At 40.2% G+C, this 19,827-nt stretch overlaps 1 protein-coding gene across 2 annotated transcripts in view; it reads right to left on the bottom strand.

Moving 5' to 3' along the window:
• Window positions 1-19,827, bottom strand: part of FBN1 (fibrillin 1) — a 204,211-nt gene that overhangs the window by 69,379 nt on the left and 115,005 nt on the right. For both annotated transcript variants that reach the window (XM_019533627.1, XM_019533626.1), the window contains 8 exons: window positions 19,378-19,602; window positions 17,442-17,567; window positions 17,213-17,341; window positions 15,752-15,877; window positions 15,486-15,611; window positions 14,149-14,271; window positions 7,587-7,712; window positions 6,445-6,570 (listed from right to left, as the gene is read on the bottom strand). In XM_019533627.1, the coding sequence (XP_019389172.1) occupies window positions 6,445-6,570; window positions 7,587-7,712; window positions 14,149-14,271; window positions 15,486-15,611; window positions 15,752-15,877; window positions 17,213-17,341; window positions 17,442-17,567; window positions 19,378-19,602 (1,107 nt within the window). The remainder of the gene's footprint in view (window positions 1-6,444; window positions 6,571-7,586; window positions 7,713-14,148; window positions 14,272-15,485; window positions 15,612-15,751; window positions 15,878-17,212; window positions 17,342-17,441; window positions 17,568-19,377; window positions 19,603-19,827) is intronic.

Genomic DNA, 19,827 nt, shown 5'->3' on the forward strand with positions numbered 1-19,827 from the left:
TCTCGGGGGCCGAGGGGGGCCCAGCAGGGAGGTGGCTGAACTGGTCCCTACTTAGGAAGACAGAGGCAAAGAAATCGTTAAATATGTTAGCTTTGTCATCTGGCGTGATGACTAAGTTGCCCATCGTGTCCTGCAGGGGCCCCACATTACCCTATGTTCCATGCTGCCGTACACATCCTCATCTTTGTAACTGCACAGCTCCCATTAACATTAAGGGAGTTGTCTGATTACAACAGATGAGAATGCATACAATAAGTAACATGCAGATCTGATATAAAAGTCATTCCAAGCAATTCAAAGATAAATTGCTAGTTTCCATGTTTATGTTGGCTCCATTAACTCTCTTTTCTAGCAAACATTTTTTTCTTCAAATATCAAGCAATAAATAAGGCATCCTCCCATCAAACAGTTACATATTTGCAACTGTACATATACAATTATACATGTACAACTGAATGACCAAATACCCAGTTAGTATGTGCAGCATCACCAAATACTATCTGAAAATTAGGGACCTAAAGCAGAGAGCAACCTTTTTTAGGAAGAAGTCATCATGTCTTTTACACATCCCTCTGCACATGATTAATGTGGAAGGTACTATTATACTTCTGTTAGCAATGGTAGAAGTGGTGGAAGAAAGCTGGACTTCAGAAATATCTGCTGTTTTTTTGAAAATCTTGATCCACTATCACCCTAAGGCTAATGAACTGAAAGCCCATGAACATCCACACATTCAACTCAGAGCACTCAGCCCAGGAAAGGCCCTCTGAATTACTTACTCTTCAGATCAACGGCTTCAAGTAGGGGCTTAAATGACCCATAGGGGCTGCTTCATGCTGTTTGAGTGGGTGAATTTAATCCAGCCTCAATCTACTGTATAAACCACTTCTGTCAATGTTTGCAAATCTCTGTACAAGCATCCTCTGACTTTTTATATGTATTTTTGGCTCTCTCTGAATGTTTGTCAACTTTATCAGACTGCTGTTCCATCTGTATTTTGAGTTGGTGCCTCTATTCTGTGGAGCAGGTCACTTGGAAGTTGCATTGCACATCTCTTCCTAAATCCCTACCTGCCTGAGATAACCCTATGTAAGAACTTCTCTTAGACCTAGCCCCGTTTCTTTCCTAACTCTGGAAAGTGCTGACCTAGAAAACCTTTGTTCTCCTTTGGGAGTGGTCTGGGCATTTATTTAGTTTCTCACTATAAACATCCCCCTATTTACACATGGGGCAATTCATGTCTATCTAGAAGCAGAGTAGGTTTATGACGTCAGCCATAGGCACAGAGTTATTCCTGAAGAATGCAGCTTCCCATTTTATAGGGCATTTTTAACACTTTAAAGCAGGTTTAAAGTGGGTTAAATGCCTTTTGCACTGCTTTATTGGCATTGCTGTTTGCACATTCAGCAGCGTATTGAGTGTTAATCCCAGCTGCTGTAGCACATTCGACGGTTTAATGCACCTTAAAATGATTTTGGGATGCAGCAAAAGACTTTGGGGCAGTGCAAAGTAAAACAGCTCGGAGGAGTTCTAGTTTCCTACCCTATAGCCATGGAGGGAAGCATTGGGCTCCATGAGGCTCAGAGGCTGTGCAGGCAGACCATGCAGGCAGCCTGACAGCAGCCCAGGAAGGAGTTAAAAAAAAAAAAAAGCAGAGAGCCTGATCTCCCCCACCACTGAGCCTGCCTGACCTGCACAGGGGCCTTGCTTCCCTTCACAGCTGCGGTGTCCCCAAGACTGCCCAAGTCGGGTGCCTGCAGACGGGTGCCACCCGGGAGGCCAGGTGCCTCTGCTGCAGAGGGAAGCTCCAGCCCCACCACTCATCTGCAGCTCAGGGACTGCTCTGCCCACCAGTAGCTCACTCTCCCTGCCCCACCACTGGAGAGGCAGGTAAGGATTGGGCTCTGACACTGGTGTACATGACACAGGGGTTTACTTCACCCTAAATTGAAGCTGTGTTTTTAAAAAACCACTGCTTCAATTTAGGGAAAATTAAATCCCTGTGTCATGTAAAAATGCCCGTAAAGAGGAAATGCATTTGTTCCACTGACACCAGAGTTCTCTTGTGTCAACAGACCAAGGCATGGCATACTATTATTGAACAGAGGACAGATGCATGGACAGGTTTCAGAATGCAGAACTTTTTACAAGCTACAATGCTAGGGCTTCTCAAAATCAATGGGAGTGATGCTGAGTGAGAGCATCAGGGCCTTCTTTTTGAGTCCTCTCTGTCAAAATATTTGTTTTCAAGTGTGCAGCTAATTAACAATTGGTATTGACTGCTCCATCCATAATTACTAACAATACCTGGACACATGGAGAATGCTATTTTCATTCTTATTAATTTCCAGATTACATAAAAAAAAAAAGAGGCCCTTGTACTGCATCCTCCTTAGTCCGTCAATACTCTGAATGGCTTCAGTGGGAGTACTGGCTAATTCAGGAATACTGGACAAGACCCACATTCTCCATCTGAGAAGTAGTCACTAGACACAAGATCATGTCTAGAAGCAGGCAAAGCCCCTCCTTCAATTCTAGGTTGCCCATTGTGTTTCAGACTTTCCTGCCCCTACTGTTTCTGCCCATGAAACATGGTGTAGAAATATAAATCCTGCATCTTCAGGCTCAGTTAAAGTCCCTATTGGCACAAACTTGTGCTTGCATTGTTATGACTGATTGTCAGTTTACGAGTGTTGCCTGTGACCTAATTTACCCTGACACAGCTGTGTGTGCCTCAGCATGTTTCCATGCATGAAACTTCTACTCAAATCAATAGGATCTGCACACGGTCAGCAGGGACAGGATGGGATCAAGCAACTGTCCTGAATTTTCTGGGCCACACCTGAATTCCAGGGTCATGCCCCACTCCTCCCCACTCCTTCCAGAACTTGCCCCTAGAACCTGGTCACATTGATAGGGGCCTGTTTCTGCCACCAAGTTACATGTAGTATAATTTCAGGTACAAATTTGGCTCAGATGATTTCAGCATGGAAGAGTGTTTTACAAAAATCAGAGCAGCCGCAGATATGCTGGTTTTCTGCATTAAGTCCAGAGAACTAAAAATTAAAATGAGAATGAAAAATTAAAATTAGCTGACCTAAACCAGTCATGGGGAATCCTGTTTTGAAAATAAAAATATTTGTAGTTCTCTGCACAAAGTGGGTTCAGAAGCAACATATATCTTTGCATAAAACTTTTTTTTAAGCTAAGCTGTCCACATTCTTGCTGAGAACTGAAGGTGGGGGGGAAATAACATCTGTGTGGGATGGGAATGTAAGGCAGTGGGTGGATTCTGAATACTGCTAAATGATTGGGGAAAAAACATGTTTATTTGTTAAAATGGAAACAATAAGTAATGACAAGGGAGCTGAAATATTTAGACAAAACTGTAATGGAACCCAGAGGATATTATTTAGTTGTTCTCATGAAGCAGAAAACCTCCCATCTGAAGCTTCATACACATTTTTGTAATTTTTTTTCCACAGGAATAGTTATTAAAAACCAAGGGTGCTTTTGAATAGTCTGACAAGGAAACAATTCAGCACTCTTGTCATGTTGCTGGTCTGAAAATATACAGAATCCCTCTATGACAGAAACACTAAATACTGCTCTCATGGGACTCACCTACTTGGGCATAAGGTCAGCTGTGACATAAGAGTTGTTAAAAAACAGCAACAATATTGGGAATTCATGGCCTATATACAAACCATGTTTGCAATTTTCATGTGTGGAAATGTGCATGTTTTGACACTAGTGGGGACTTTATTTCTCACTTTGCCCTGTGATGAGGAACTCCCCTTTGAAAGCCTCTGGTTTGGAAAGTGTTCATTTCTATCTCTCTTTTTATACCTGGTGGCCTTACAAACTAGCCCTTGCATTCACTTGCCTAAGGCTTTCATTTGCTGACCATTAGCTGCTCCCTGCAGTAGCTAATATTGACCAAGTGCATCTGAAAAAGCATGTAACTATCAGAGTATAGTAAGAATGAACTTGACCTGCAGTTTATGCTGTTCTAGTATCTTGAGATGTCCTTGTCTTTAATTTTGTTCTGTCCTTAGCCTAATTCCTGAAGCAATGCTCTGACTCAGACTGAACTAACAAACTGACCAAGATTTGCACTGTAGATCAGTTCCAAGTAGATCTAGTCCGTTCCTTCCTATATGCAAAGACCACAATCTACACAGACTGCAGCAACTCCTCCTGCCTGGAGGCACTGCTTTACTCAACTAGATGCAACAGAACCCAGATCATTCCCATCCGGGGAGTTCAGAACCTGCTTAACTCACAACAAGTGGCAAAATTCAGAACAAACTGCTCAGGTGTTTGCTGCGGTTCTTCCTTCAAAGGCCCTGTTTCCCTGATCAGTGGGGGTTTATCAGGGGTCTTCTGATCACAGCTGATCAGAGAAGTGGCAACTTTGAATGAAAAGCCAGAGCAAACAGCTGCAGCTTCTCAGTAGTGCTGTGCAGCTGCTTGCTGTGGCTCTGTATCCCCTCAGATACTTCTGCAAGCAAGCGAGGAACCTAAGGCTCTACTGTACTTGCCTAGTAGTACCCCTTCTGGTGGCTCACAGGAACTGCTTTTCCCTGTTTTGCTCATGGGAGTCTAAGCACATAGTAGCTCCTTCTGGGTGGCATTCTTCCTCCCCTTTCCCAGTACCCTGCAAAGCCAGCAGCGTAGCTCTTCAAAACCAACAGAGTAGCTCTTCAAACTCTCTCACTCCCACTTATCTCACCCAAATAAAGCAGCGTTCTTGTTATGCCATAACCCGTCACCTTCCCTCTCCACGCAGGCTTCTGGCTGCTCTTCAGTCTAGCAAGCCCCTTTGCCTGGAAGCAGGTATATGCCACTGTGGTTAAATGAACCACACAGGACACTTGAGGGACTCGTGTCCTGTGAGCATCTGAATGTGACCAGGAAAGCCAATGAATGTGGGAGGGGCTGCTTGAGAGGCAAGTACTTCACAAGTAATTATAGGAGGGAAAGGCTGAGGGACTATTACGCAAAAGAAAGTAGCAGAAATGAAAGTTTGGATCTGTCCAGATATTTATGCTTGATTCTGGAGGGATCTGAAAGGAGAGATTTCCTTGCCTCCATTCTCCTATTACCATACCAAGGCTGCAAGGGGTATGTTCTCAAGTCCGGTTTTCTTGTTTGTTTTGTATTACTTTGAACTACACCAGACGTCACCAGGCTAGCTGGCATTTCCAGAAACTGCTCCTGGGAATAACACTTCAGAGCCCTTCCCAGCAGGGCCTTGCTTTGCCCTTCCACCTCCTACCAATTACATAATATTTCCTTACTGTTTAATCTATTAGCATAGCCCTGGGGATGTCACAGGACAAAATGTGTCTCATCACCACTTATTACCCTGACAGTGATAGCTGTGCCATGAGTAACTAAGCAGCACAGGGGTGTTGTACTTCTGTAGAACTGCAAGCTTTGTATCTTTTCATACAATTTAGAGTAAAGAAAAAGAATGCTGAAACATTGGTAAAATTAAGTGTTTCTTGGATTTGGATCAGTTCACATGTAAGCAAAAGGCAGCTGTTGCTAATGCAAAACTGTTCATGCATAGTCCAACATACAAAGTAGAACACCAGCTCCCACTTGTTCTGTCCATATGAGCTATATGAAAACTCAGCATCATGTATTTTGGACCCATATTGTACATTAATAATATACTTCTGTAAGGGCAGACTTCAGAATGTATGCTTTGCCTTCCAAAGATTGCCAGAACTGTGTTTATGCTAGATCTGTATTGAAAATTAAATTAAATGTATGTTTATGTTCATATTTTAGGCAAAGCCTATGAATCTCAGCACCCTGGCTCAAGATGCTAGCACTGGTATTATTAATGTTAGTGCCCTCTCAGCCTGCACACTTGAACCTCAGCACTGTTGGCTGCCTCCAGATATGAAATAATGCGTATTTTGGTTTAGCAGAAATATTTTGATATAATTCAGTTAGTCATGTATCTGTACTGCTGCCACTTCTCAAAAAACTGAAAACGTATTTTAGCATATATTTCAAGCCACTAGTGTTTGCCAAAGTAACATTTGGATAGGATGCCTGTTATTTGCATACACAGTATACAGTTTCCTAATCCAAATCCAGTGTTGTAGTCTTTATGTGTTCTTTGGTGGTCTCATCATGTTACGCTGAATTGCAGGTTCTGTTCTGTCCTACCAGCAGGCATACAATAATGGGCCCAATTTTGCTCTGAATAGAATTTTGTCACTCACTTCAATAGGAGCAGGAGCAGGCCCTATATTATGCCAAACAAACTTAGCATAACTCCAACTCAGCAAGTACATCCGAGAAACTTAATATTTCATAGCAGTAACTGCAATCATACAGTGCCAAAAGAGATTCTGCAAGCTAGAAAAGGGACACAGAGAATCTCAAATTACACAACTGTTAATTGTTGACTTTAAAATGTACCTGTGCACCCAGTTGTTCCTTTTTTGCCTGAATATCCCATATCACAATGACAGATAAACGAGCCCTTTGTATTCTCACAGGTTCCACTCAGACAGATGTCTGGATACAGACCACACTCATTAACATCTGAAAAACATAATTTTAAGATTTATATCACAAAGTTCTTAGAAGGCAACTAACAAAGTCACTGAGATATGAACATTGGTACAAAAAATGTATCTGTATGCATAGAGAAAATGAATTAGATTAAATATTCTTTGCCAATGTAAGACAGATAGCCAAATCAGATTTAACACTGCCACATTAGTGTGTTTTTAAATATTTCCTACCTTCTCTTATGTTCGGTTTACTTCCAACTTTCCTAAATAAATTCAAAGGATCAAATTCAATGATGAATTTGACCTACTGACTTTTCTCAATATATTTTTTTTCCAAATATATTTTGTAATGTCATAGTAAATGTGTTTCAGTTTAAAACTTTAAAAACAAAATTATATTCTTGGATCTTAACAAAGTATTGAACTTCTCTCATAATTTTGTCCTGGGGGCAAATTTTGGCCAGTGCTATGACTAAGATGGTAAGAATTTTTCCCAGTCTAGTTCTGGCTCTCTAGCAAATCTGGCCTACAAAACCATCCTGATATCAGCTACATGGAAGCATTCTGGAAGGAACTCCAAAGAGCAAAGGCATTTTTGGCATCTCACAATAGTTGCACCCTAATTCAGCGAAAGAGCTCACAACTTGCAGGTTCTTTCTGCTCTTGACCAAGATAATCTGAATAGTTAAGGTGTGTATGTGGCCTTAGCGAGTCAAATGAATCGTAACAAAATGCTGCTCTTAAAATGTCACCATTTTGTCTGCTCTGAGGAAGAAGTCACATTAGCATAGTGTTGGAACTTAAATTTTCCTTTCAGCTCTTTTTTTTTTTTCAAATGCACATAATTTAGCAAATATTTTCATAGTCTACAGGTGCAAATTTCAAAACACCTGATCATCTGCCTGTCTTGCTAGAATAATCATTAATACGCCTGTTTGTTTGCATATTTTAAATAAATTGATTATCTTATTATCAGATTTATTCAACTAAGGCAGACCAGACTGATCATAAGGAAGAGTACAGAACAGAGATATTTTCACTTGCCGACACATGTCTTCATATCTTCAGATGCCATGAATCCATCAAAACAAAGACACCTGTATTCTCCTGGTATGTTTGTACACTGGCCTCCATCGCAAATGTTAGGATTGTCTTCACACTCATCAATGTCTACAGGGAAAGTTTAGATTAAGATACACTTTAGATGTGTGTACGTTGTCATGAAACGCAATCCACTAAATCCTACAAAAAATTTCAATGCTTTTGACAAATGTGTATAAGACTAAATCTTCCAATTAAGCCAAATGCAGCATTGCACAAATTACCCCTTTGGAAAAAGGACTCTTTGGGAATAGAAGCAAAGCTTGCATACTGTCACCAAATACTATGGAACCTTTGTCACACAACCAAGTTATAGTTGGCAGTTTTGGATGCAGACTTGCTATTCCACACAAAATTCCTATAGATTTCAACAGGAGCCACGGCCTATGAACATAAGCAGGATCAAAAAGAATCAGCACCATCTTCAAATGATTAAAAAGTATGCGCTTATTTCATTAAAATATTTAGTTATTTGGATTTTTTCCTCCATTTCTGGCTAGTCTGCCAATACATTTAGATTCTCCACAATTTAAAATGTTTCTCTCTCATTATGTTAGCCATCACTGACTTCAGCTGAGTTGAGGAACAGGAAACTTTTCTGCTTTATTGCTGCTACCTAATGTCTGGACTTTTTCAAAATCCAAAGGGTGTATTAGAACTTCTTTTAAACACTCAGGATTTCTCTGTGTCACAGACAACTTATACCAGTATGATCAAGATCCAAGAATTTGCTTAGCGATACCATGGAAAAAAATCAACAAAACAAGGCCATGAATTGAGAACCCTCTCACAGAGGGAAAGGGTGTAACTCATTATCAGACTGGTCTATTGTGGATTTTAGTAATTGTGCAGCTGCAGAAAATGAACTCACTTCAACTGTTTGCCTTAGGATCTTAAGTTCATTATTCTTTTTCTATAACAGAAATGGTTGGGCCTAGTGTTTTGCATGGATAAGCAAACTCTTACACGGAAAAAAGCTGACTGGTCAGTCTTCATCTTAACATACACATTGAACTGGAAACGTTGATTTGAAAGTAAAATTAGAATTTACATGCAAAATAAGTTCTGGAAATGGGGAAAGGAACCACTAACATAAAGAACTTATTTTACAAACATAAAGAACTTTATATTTACCAACCTGCTGCTATATCACATTCATGTTTGGGGGTGGGGCAGAGAAATCAGCTGGCTGACAAAGAATCTGTTGTTTCTCCTAATTGAACTGATTATTTATGCATAACCTCACCAATTCAAACCTGACCTGCCATTGAAACGAACAGAACTCTTAATAGTTCTATTATGGAGGAATACATTCTGCAAAGACTTCTTTTCAGGCATGATGTTAAAGACGAAAGAAAAATACTGTTCACGTATATGTTGCTTTTATATACTGGTATGTGCATGTGTACACACACACACACACACACACCTGAAAATATAAAATCATTGTTCAATATACTCAGTCCATATCACTAAACATCAGGCAGTATATTAAAAAAATGATCGTTCTGTTGTTCATATAATGTCATACAGTAGAACCACACATTTATCACACATGGCTACTGAGTGTCACAAGCACTTTTTCTCATTTCATTATATTAGATTTTTGGGGCCAGATTTTCAACCGATGTCCTAAAATATGTATGCAGATTTTTAACAATTCAACGTGTATGCAACTAACATACAATCACCATTGTAGCACTGGTACCCTTTGCAAGGGGTAAAGAAGACACCAGCTAACAGTTAGGATAGACTTTCAGTTAGAGGTCTACTCAAACTCTCTGCCATGGTTGCTGGTTTCTGCTTTTAAAGTATTACTTACACATAACTAGATATCTGCCTATGCAGTCTGTAGAGAAAGAGTTCATTAAGTATCTAATTATTAATATTTGTGCTCACAAGTTACTGCCGGTGCAAAGTGCTAAAGTAATCATCTACAGATGCACAATTGCATGAGAAATAAGAAGCTGGTACTAAAATCTGGAATCTAATCTTTACAAATTTAATAGAAATTGATAATATTTATCTTCATAAGCATTTATTCATTCTGCAAATGGGAACTGCTTTATTAAAAAAAAATCTAGTGGTACAAAGAGTTTGTTTCTCTAAGAGAGAAATATGCTTCGTATACCTATTTGCCTCCCTACCGATATTTGCCTTGTGAAGTACCACTCGGAACTAAACTGCCTGTTCAGGTCCAATTCTTTTTATACTGAAGGATGACAGAAATGCAGAAAGAGAAAGAACTAGAAGGTATATTGAAGTAGTTATAGCATGGATCCTACGCACCTTCACTTCCATCCTTATTCATTCAGACTGAGTTCAGTTTAACTGCTCACATGAGTAGGGATTTGCAGTATCAGATCCTAACTTTGTAACTGTAAATACATACACCTATTATTGATTGCTTTTACTTCATTGAGAAAATACTGAAAAACAGAAAAACTAGAGCCCATAGAATTTTAAGTTCCATCGGTATACGTCAGCTTTTGCACTCAAAACTTTGTAACAAGATAGGGGGGGTAGGTGTGAAAGTCTGGCTTATGAAAATCTATTTTTCAGAACACTGGAGAGGTGTAAATACAAAGTGACTCATAATTCAGTTCAGATTTTGTTAAAGTCCCTCAACCAAGTCAGATTTGACTACAAAATCTTGTGGTCACATTTATGGGAAAGTAAACTTTTGACCAGAAACACCAAAAACCCATTCCCTCTTTTTTGTAAAGGTCAGTCTGTAGGATATATATAATTTTTCTTTTTTAAATTATGAAACTGAAGACTTTAATTCTAGAGTTCTGTGGGTTCTCAAGGCCTACTTTGAGGTTTTATTTATGCCTGTTTGCAGAAACAATATTCTCAGTTTAGGGCAGGGGTGTCAAAGATCTGTCCCACGGGCCACATCTGGCCCACAGAGCCCCATCATCCAGCCCACAGTGCTGCTTGTGGGTCTCAGACAGGACCAGCACACTATATGTAGTGTGCACTGGACCAGACCCAATCACTGCACACACAGTGTGGCACTGGACTAGCACATGTGGCATGCAGGGCTGGGACGTATGGGGCCAGTCCAGGATGCCTGCTGCATGAGTTTGACACCCCTGGTTTAGGGTCTTCTTACTGAACTGTTCTGGAAGGTAATGCTTTTCCTCTTTGCTGTCAATGTAGGGGATCTTTGTGTGCGTGTTAATAAGAACGTCTGGAGAGGAGAGAGTAGAGTGGAGGGAAATGTTTTCTATCAGCTCCACTAGCTGGGGATTGAAGGCTCCCTAAGAACTGCTCTAAGTTATGCTGGGAGAGTCAGTTTGGTCTCAAATCAAGCCATGAACAGGAAAACAGAGAAGAGCAGTCTCCCCTCCCTCCTTTCCACACACACACACAGTGCTGTTGCTACTAGGATTTAGATTTCACTTGATACACAATTTTGATCAAATGGCTCTTATTTTTGCATTGAAAAGATGCCTAAATATGTGAACATTGGCAAATTTTCGATGCAAAGCTGCGTGTGCTAGAAATGAGAGCCACTTCTGCTCACAAGGGGAAAACATTTCTAATCTAAATATTTTAGATTTAGAAATACTTTGAGTCAGTCAAATTCACACTTTTCTAGTTGAATTCTGCTTTCTAATGATTTCTCATTCACAGTGAGGCCACTTCCCAGAGCTCTAAGGGTATAAAGGGACCTTGAAGGAGAAGTAAATTACATTGAATACATGTTAAGGCATCTTTAGATCCTCAGTACTTTAGAGCATTATCCAGTGACCTTAATGAAAATGAGAATTTAGCCTGAGGTTTATAAATATTTATGAATTCTAAATGCTAGATTGCTCTATTAATTCAGTGCAGACAGACCTCCATTTATCAAATTGTAAAGGCAACTGTATTTCCAGGGATTAATTACATTAGGTTTCTGATGTTCCTTTCCCACTCTGAAGGAGATTTTGGGTAGAAGAGGACCAGAAACTAGCTTGGGTGAGCTGCAGCTGGCAGGCTTCCCTCATCTCCCTGGATCAGAAATGGTGTACAGTATTTATGTAGTATAACTACTGTTCAGTTTCTCACTATGAGCACAACATCGTAAGAAAGTAGGACTTGAAGGGACTTCATGGCTTGGGACAGAAGTTACATACAAACCAGTTTAAGTGATCAGAAACTGTGGAAAACCAGTAACCGTACATAAATTTAGTTCACATAAACCAGTTTCAAAATGGCTGAAACTGTTTTAAGACAAACCTAGCTGAATGTAGTATCAGACCTAACTGATTTGGGTTGAAGTATTTTATGGAAGTTCTGTCCCAGACTCCTTCCTGGTTTAAATTAAGTCAGAGTCCCTCAGCATCCTAGCATGCTTTTCAGCTCTGAGCTGGGCTGGGCTTTTTGCTCCAGAGAGCATGGCTGGCCCTGGCCCTCTTCTCCCTACTTGGAGCTCTGGCTGGCTAGGGTGGAGGCGGAGACTGCAGCTGGGAGACAGCAATGTCTGCTTGGCTTTCCCCTACCCCGAAGTAGAGCTCAAAGTAACAAGAGAGACTTTGTTTTCTTGATGGGTTGATAAGCATTGTGTTCTGATAAGTTCCCTGCTGGCTCGCTGTCAGTGTTCAACAGTGGACAGAGAGAGGTGTGAGAAATGACCTGGTTTGCAATGAATGCAATGCCTGTCAGTTTGCTGCAGACAGTATGAAGAAGCAGGGAGAGGGAGATTGCAAAGCTCAGTATCATCAACAGATGCATGCGGTCCACACAAGCAGCCCTCCCTCCCTCCCATCTCTACCCTTTGCCTCAGAGTGCTAGCCAGGGACCAGGGGCTGGGGTTTGGCAACACTCCCACCCCTTGAGCAATGAGCATGGGGGAAACCCTGGTGAGGGCTCCTTCCCCCTCCCCCTCCAGGCAGACCCTAGCTGGGGACTGTGCAAGCCAGGGTGGGAGTTTAAACCCCACCCTAATCACAGCATCCTGCCAGGGGCCTGTCCACATCCCCCCTCTTGGCACAGTACTATGCAAAGGAAGGGAGGGCTACTCTAGCATCCCCCCCACCCAGCTTCTAGCATGATCCACTGCAGGTATGTGCCTGCATTTTCTGAATCAAAAATGAATGTCTATCCACTTGTAAATCCATTCAATCTCTGCAGGTTTGAGTAACCTGCAAAGATTGAATCAATTCAGGCTTGGGCTTTTTGAATGTCTGCCCCTAGACCATGAGGTCATTTAGTTCAGATGACTGCTCAGGGCAGGATGATCCCTGACTAAACCATCCCAGGAAAGTATGCGTCTAACCAGCTCCTGAAAATATACATGGGTGGACATTCTGCAGCTTCTCTTGGTAACCTGTTCCAATGCTTGAGAACTCCCATAGTCAGAAAAGTTCCTCCTAACCTCCAACCTATATTTTTTCTGCTGCAACTTGAGGCCATTGAGGCTCTTAATTCCATTCCCTAGAGACACAGAGAAAAGTCTCTCTCAAGCCTCTTTATAAACGCCCTTCAGATATTTGAAGATTGCTGCTCTCAGAAATTTCTAAAAATCTCTGCAGAAAGTGTAAGAAAGTTGCCTATGAAAGATTCATGCCAACTGGGTTTTAGAAGGTCTGAGAAAGACAGTTGTAGAGTAATATGGCAGTCATATTTTGCTAAGGAAGAAAAAAGGAATTGCACATGAGAGCTGTTCCAACCATAAGAATAGGTTCACTACACAGCTCACTACACAGCTACAGAATAGGATAATGAATTTCTATTAGTAGTTCTATCTAGTCTCTCACCACCATAATCACTTCTGTATGCCTATATCTAGTGTGACTATTGTAAGCTCCTGCATTGTTCACCTCGCTTTGAAAACAGCCTTTTTTACTGATCTTGATTGTACCCCCAAGGGTTATTGAGGCAAGTGAAGTCTTTTGGCCAACTCTGGATCCAGCCCTGCGTCTAATACATAAGAGAATATTTTGTATTAGGGGAGAAAATTCACCTTCTACACAAGATAAAATAGTCTTTGCTCCCACACCCACAATGGACAAACTTTTATCACAAGCTCAGAACTAATACAGCTATAAATACCCGCAGGAAAAACTATGACATATAGATATATCTATATCTGTATAATATGATACCTGCAAGAAACTCATGACATATATATATATATTTTACACACACACATCCATACGCATACATACATACATATATAGCTGCAAGAAAATGACTCCTGTTAGAAATCTAACTTGCAGTTGTGATGTTGTGACATAGGTAATTTCATCCAAGGAGTATAGCAAATTCTGCCAGTAAAAAAACATCTGGATATACTTTTATCTTTTACTGTATGTGGTATGTGCCCAAAAATAAATATATTTGTCATAAAATAGTCAATTCAGAATTTTAGACTGTTCCTAAAGAAGTAGAAAACATAATGAAGGCTACTTAGTATAACTGATGGTAGATGGTTTCAAGCTGTAATCTTAAAGTTACACTTCATTATACAAATTAAAAAGTTTCAGTACAAATGCTCACAAATCTGCTTTACCAGTGCAAGTCCTGTGGTCTGGCATTAGTGCAAAGCCTTGTTTACAGCTACAATCATAGCTGCCCTCTGAGTTCGTACAGAAACTCTCACAACCACCGTTCATTATGCTGCATTCATCAATATCTAGAAAGAAAAAAAGTATTGTTAAAAATGCATATGGAAAACATTTGTTTAAAAAAGGAAGTGCATTTCAAAGATGTATTTTGGGCTAAATTTTCAAACAGGCATCAGTCCAGTCTCTCGTCTTGCACATACTTTGCATGCACCTCTACCACACCCAAGTGAATATAGAGGCACATGCTTGGATATAGGCACTAGCTATTAAGGGAGTGAGATTTATGTTAATTTATCTGAATGTACATGCAAATCACCCTGAAACAGGAACTAACTCCATTCCTAGAGTACCTGAGTTCCCTGAAATCAGTGGAACTGCTTATGTGGGTTTGTAAGGCTGGCCTGAACTATTTGGCTGGGCACATCTTATTCTGATAGGATCAGAACTACTTTTTTTTGCCTATATATCAGAATTTTATTTAGCTTTAAGAAAACAGAGTGGAAAACAATATGGCTAAGCTATTTGCAGATTAGATGCGAGGAGGTATGCGCTCAGAGCATACACAGTACTCTATTCTATCAAAGCATTGCAGGAGCTGGGGTGGTGCGGGCACTAAGGAGGTACAGTTAACAGCACAGAAGTCAAAAGCTCCAGGCCACAGCAGAAGCACTCACAGCATGGCCTGTCAGATTCCACGAAATACGCAAATTCTGCTAAATACCTTGTCACAAGGACATGAAAAAGGAAAGCACTGCAACCTTAAATATGGCAAATTCTGAATAAAATACTGATCTCAGGAATAACACAATGTACCTCAGTGGTTCCTGTACTTATTCAAACGTAAGTCACTTATAAATTATCACGTTGTTTTATATCTAATAGTTAATCAACTGAAATGCTAATTTATTATATAATTATACGGTATAAATACTGCAACTATTCCAAAATACCAAGTAAATAGGAAGGAATATGGACACAAACAGACCAAATCTGAAAGCATCTCAGATACTAGGATGTTCACACTTCAGTATCTTGCATGCTACCAGTGTGTCGGAATCATACTGTTAGATACGACTTCATGGGTCATTTGGTCCAAATCCCCTGTGTGAAAGGAGGAATGCTACTCCCAAAAATTCTAGTCTGACATTAAACCCTAAATTATTCATTCAGGAGCAGTCATTTCATTAAAGAGAATAATATATCTACATCAACTGTTCTCAGTAGGAGGCAAGTGTTAATTTGTAAACTGTCTTCACTAGTAATCAAAGGATCAAGTTCTTACCAACGCAATATAATTTGTCAGGTGTAGACTGATATCCAGGGTTGCAGGCACATTGATACTTTCCAATAAGGTTGACGCAATGTCCATTTCTGCACAGGTTGGTACTTAAATCACACTCATTAATGTCTGTTTCAAAAGAGAAAGGGAAGACATAAGTCTGCAGTTGAACAATGAGCAAATGTCATAGATGCATGCACAGCAGAAGGCAGGGAATGTAAGCTTACAAATGACCATATGCAGTATAAATTGTACTTGCACCATCATACCTACACACGCTGAAATATTTGGAGCCATCTGATGTCCTGCAGGACAGTTACAGCGAAAGCTTCCTTCTGTGTTTTCGCAAGTTCCGCCACGGCATAAAAGAGGATTCCGCTGACACTCATCAATGTCTGCAAAAAGAAAGGAGCACAGATCACTGCAGGAAGTAACTGTCTGTGCATGTAACAGAATACATTGCTGGTGCTAAGAACAAATGTGTGTTTCAGCTTTCAAATGCATGAATATGAAGCATCCCCTCCTTCCTTCCCCAAGTATCTCTTCTTCTATAAGAAGTATTCTGAGGCCCTTTCAGTCACTGATATTACTTCCTTTCCATACCCCAAGAGACACAAACTTTCCCAAACGGATACCTTGCCCCACTCCCTCAGAAAGTACACAAAACTGCTCCTCTCTTCCCTGTAGATAATGTCTTAATTTTTCCCTGTCTCCCTCTACTTTTTCCTACCCCACCCCCTTTCCTACATAAACATAGACTACAGGTCCACCACCTTCCTTTGGCTGATTCAAGACCCAGCCATCAGCTTCAAAGTCAGCAGGAAAAGGCTTCATAAGAAGCTACTGGGTTCTGAAGAGTGAAGAGGCAGGAGCTAAATGATATTTATGCTAGATAAGGGCCCTACCTGTCTCTCTGTTAATCCCTGCTGGAGCCCATTCACCTCCTGCACCACCAATGGATAAAATTCTAAGGGTTGGTTTTACATCACAACCCCATGTCACTGTATGTGTTCTGCATCAGTCATCATTTAATATTTATACTGGTGTTTAACTAAGCTTCTCCACATTGCTCCAGAGGGTCACATTCTGTTCTCAGGCACACTTTAATGAAACCAAATAAAATCTGTTGCCTTCTACACTCTTGATTTATGTCAAAGGAACTCAGAGCTCAATATGGCTCACAATGACAACTTAGTAAAAACCTGCTGCCAATCCATGCTAATCATGCCATGCCACAATCTGTGAGATAGTGATCTTGGGGATGAATTAAGAATCCTTGCCTTTTGTTCATTTGTGCTTTGGCAACCTTGAGAAGTAGCTAATTCATTCTTAGGGTGAAACCTAAGCTCCCTCTTCAGGGTCAGCTCTCAACTGAGTTAAGTAACTGTCACTTTTGATTAATTTAAAATAGAAACTGTCAAGCCCCAAGCCCAATGAATGCGAAGTATGCTGGCATCCCCATTCTTTGTGGGGAAATAAGCCTGAACTTCAGTACTCCAGATAAATGGAACCACAACTCAACTGACGGTTCCAACTAATGAGGTTTGCAAATCCAAAACCAACCTGATTTACCTATTGTGGTAAATGTGCTGATCCAGTATAAAGGAACTTTGATGACACATGTCCTATTTCAGTTTCCAGAAGTACAATCAAATTAACAAGGCTTTATAAAAAACAAGCCAAACACATGGCCATTGTGTCCCATCTTTAGTACATCAATTAAAGCATACCCATGCAGTTTTTCATCATCATGAATCCACTTTCATATCCTTCAAAACATTCACATTCAAAATCCCCAGGAGTATTGACACAGTTCCCCTGGCCACAGAGATCAGGAGATATGCGGCACTCATCAATATCTGCAACATAAAGCAACAGTTTAAGTGCATGTTAAAAAATCACAAATCAATGTTTTCTTTTAAAAGCAATTTCCTGATAGCTAACAGCCAAGCACTGTACCTGTACAGTTCCTTTCTTCAGAGTCAAGTGCAAACCCGCTGTCACATTTACACTTAAAGCTGCCAATAGTGTTTCTGCATTTTCCATGGGTGCAAAGACTGGGGATCATTTTACACTCATTGATATCTGAAAAGGAAACAAAATAAGTTAATAGATTTTAGCATCAGTTTGATTTTACTAAACAGGAATGGCTAAATACCTTTCCTAGAAGGTTAGGCTAGTAAAAATCTCCAGCAGAAAGGAACAACTTTTTGAAAACTGCAACTGCAGTTGATGCATAAAATTGCCTGCATCCATACAACAATTCTTAAGCAATTCTCTAATCCTTTAACTCACAGATTTCAAAAGTGATTTAGAGATAGGTATCCTTAATCCTATTCACTGATGGGTTAACTGTGGGGCTCATCATGTCCTAGTTTCACCTGGATATGAAAATTTTCTCTCCATATTAAAAAAGAAACAACAACCTACATGCAACAATACAGCAACAGATTCAGAGAATGATTTGAGGTGTTTTGGGAAATCTGTAACTATGAATTTGTTGTATTTATTAATATTTAAGCCAGTTTATTCCTCCTCCTAATTGTAAAGGGGAATACAAAAACCTACAGAGACAATGCTGAATGTTGAAGAGGAAAGCAAAAGTGACTACACACTGACTGAGAAGTGGGAAATAATCTCCTTTGAACTAATAATGAGAAACATTTGTAATGCAACTAGGTTCTAACAGGAACCTTCCTGCAATGGAAATCTAATCAAACCTTTTTACCTCTCATCTCCTCTTTTTCTAATCCTGCACCCTAAAGTAGAGGGTCTCTAAAGCATCAAGACAACGGGTTATCAAAAGTTTTGGCATTTTATTTAACAGAACAAATTTCTCACTCCCTGAAATAACTCTCCAAGAAGGAAACAGGAACCATACCCCCTAACACACACAACTGAGGAGCACGCAGGGGAGCAGCTCAAAGGACTAGCATCCTTCAGAGTTCAGCATATCACTTTTTTGACAGTCCCACCCTCTTTTACAGTTGGAAGCCCACAAGAAGAATTCAGATTATGGTCCATTTACGAGGTAAGCACTAACACATATCACTAAAGCTGCCTGAGATTCTTCTGTTAAACAAATATTGGCTTCTTTGTCTAACATAAGCTGATCCAAAGCCTACTGAGGTCAACAGAAAGACATTCACTGTCTTCAGTGGGCATTGGACCAGGCCCATGGCAGCCAAAGAGAACTGCCAAAAGAACCACGCCATCCTTGGTTTCTGAGAAAAATGAGGTTTCCATGAGTCATAGAAAATAATTAACATAAATAAAAGTATGTCACACTTTTTATGGATAATTAATGGCCTAGTAACGGCTTATAAATCTAAGTTTGAAGCAATCAGCAACATTCACTGTTCTCATTTACTTTTGTCCCTTTTCTTCAAATTTCAGTGCATTTGTTTTTCAGATAACCAGTTTCCTTAAATTTCTGTTCTGAACATATTAATATGCACTTGCCTTTATGACAGTACAATGTTTAATCTACACAGGTAACTTAAGCTAGAAGCGGTCATTGTGGAATATGTTTGAACGTCGCTGTGGAAGTCCCATTAATACTCCACTGGTGGTACTCATTTCTGCTCTGTTCCATGCATGTGGCACACATCTTGCTTTTTAAAGGGCTGCAATATTTTATGTAAAACAGAGTCTTTGAGTTTGTTATGGTTTGTGACATACAGAAAATCAGGTCAAATCAAATGTCCCTTCTGGCCTTAATTCTTATGAAATGCAACAGGATCCACCAAAGTACCTGAAGTGGAGATTCTTAACACCCACTGAAATTTCCAAAGCCATAGGAGTTTATCCAAAGTAAAGGAAGAGTAAAAACTGAGTAAAACCAACAGTATTTGTTGCTAGTGGTTTAAAAGTTATTTTAAAGTACCTTACATACCTTTGGAGAATGGCTTTCCATTTATTTCTACTCTAGTAGAAAACCCAGGTCCTCTTGGACAAAGAGCAGAATATTCAGGTGTTCCCTTTAAGGGGCATTCCTCACATTCAGAGCCCCATGCCGCACCCACAGAACAGCAGCAAGCATCCATTCGGTGCCGGCCTGGTACTTGCAATGTACATTGTTCATCTTCATGCTTTAGGTAGCAGCTTTCCAAACGAATGTCTGTTGGGTAGTTAAACAGTGATTTGATGGAAAATTGAGAGGGAAGGGAGTGGGGGAGGGAGCAAGTGAATGCGAATTTAATGAGCAGCAGAGGTATTGTTTCTCAAAAACTCCTTCTCAGAAAGCCTTGCCTGGGCAGGATGCACAGAGATTATGTATAGCTCTTTCCCCCGGACTAGTGGCTCTAAATTTTGGAATTAATACTTCCAGATTAAATAAACCTAA

This window comes from Crocodylus porosus, unplaced genomic scaffold (genome assembly GCF_001723895.1).
Source record: "Crocodylus porosus isolate Cpor-Errol unplaced genomic scaffold, CroPor_comp1, whole genome shotgun sequence".
NCBI classification, from domain to species: Eukaryota; Metazoa; Chordata; order Crocodylia; family Crocodylidae; genus Crocodylus; species Crocodylus porosus.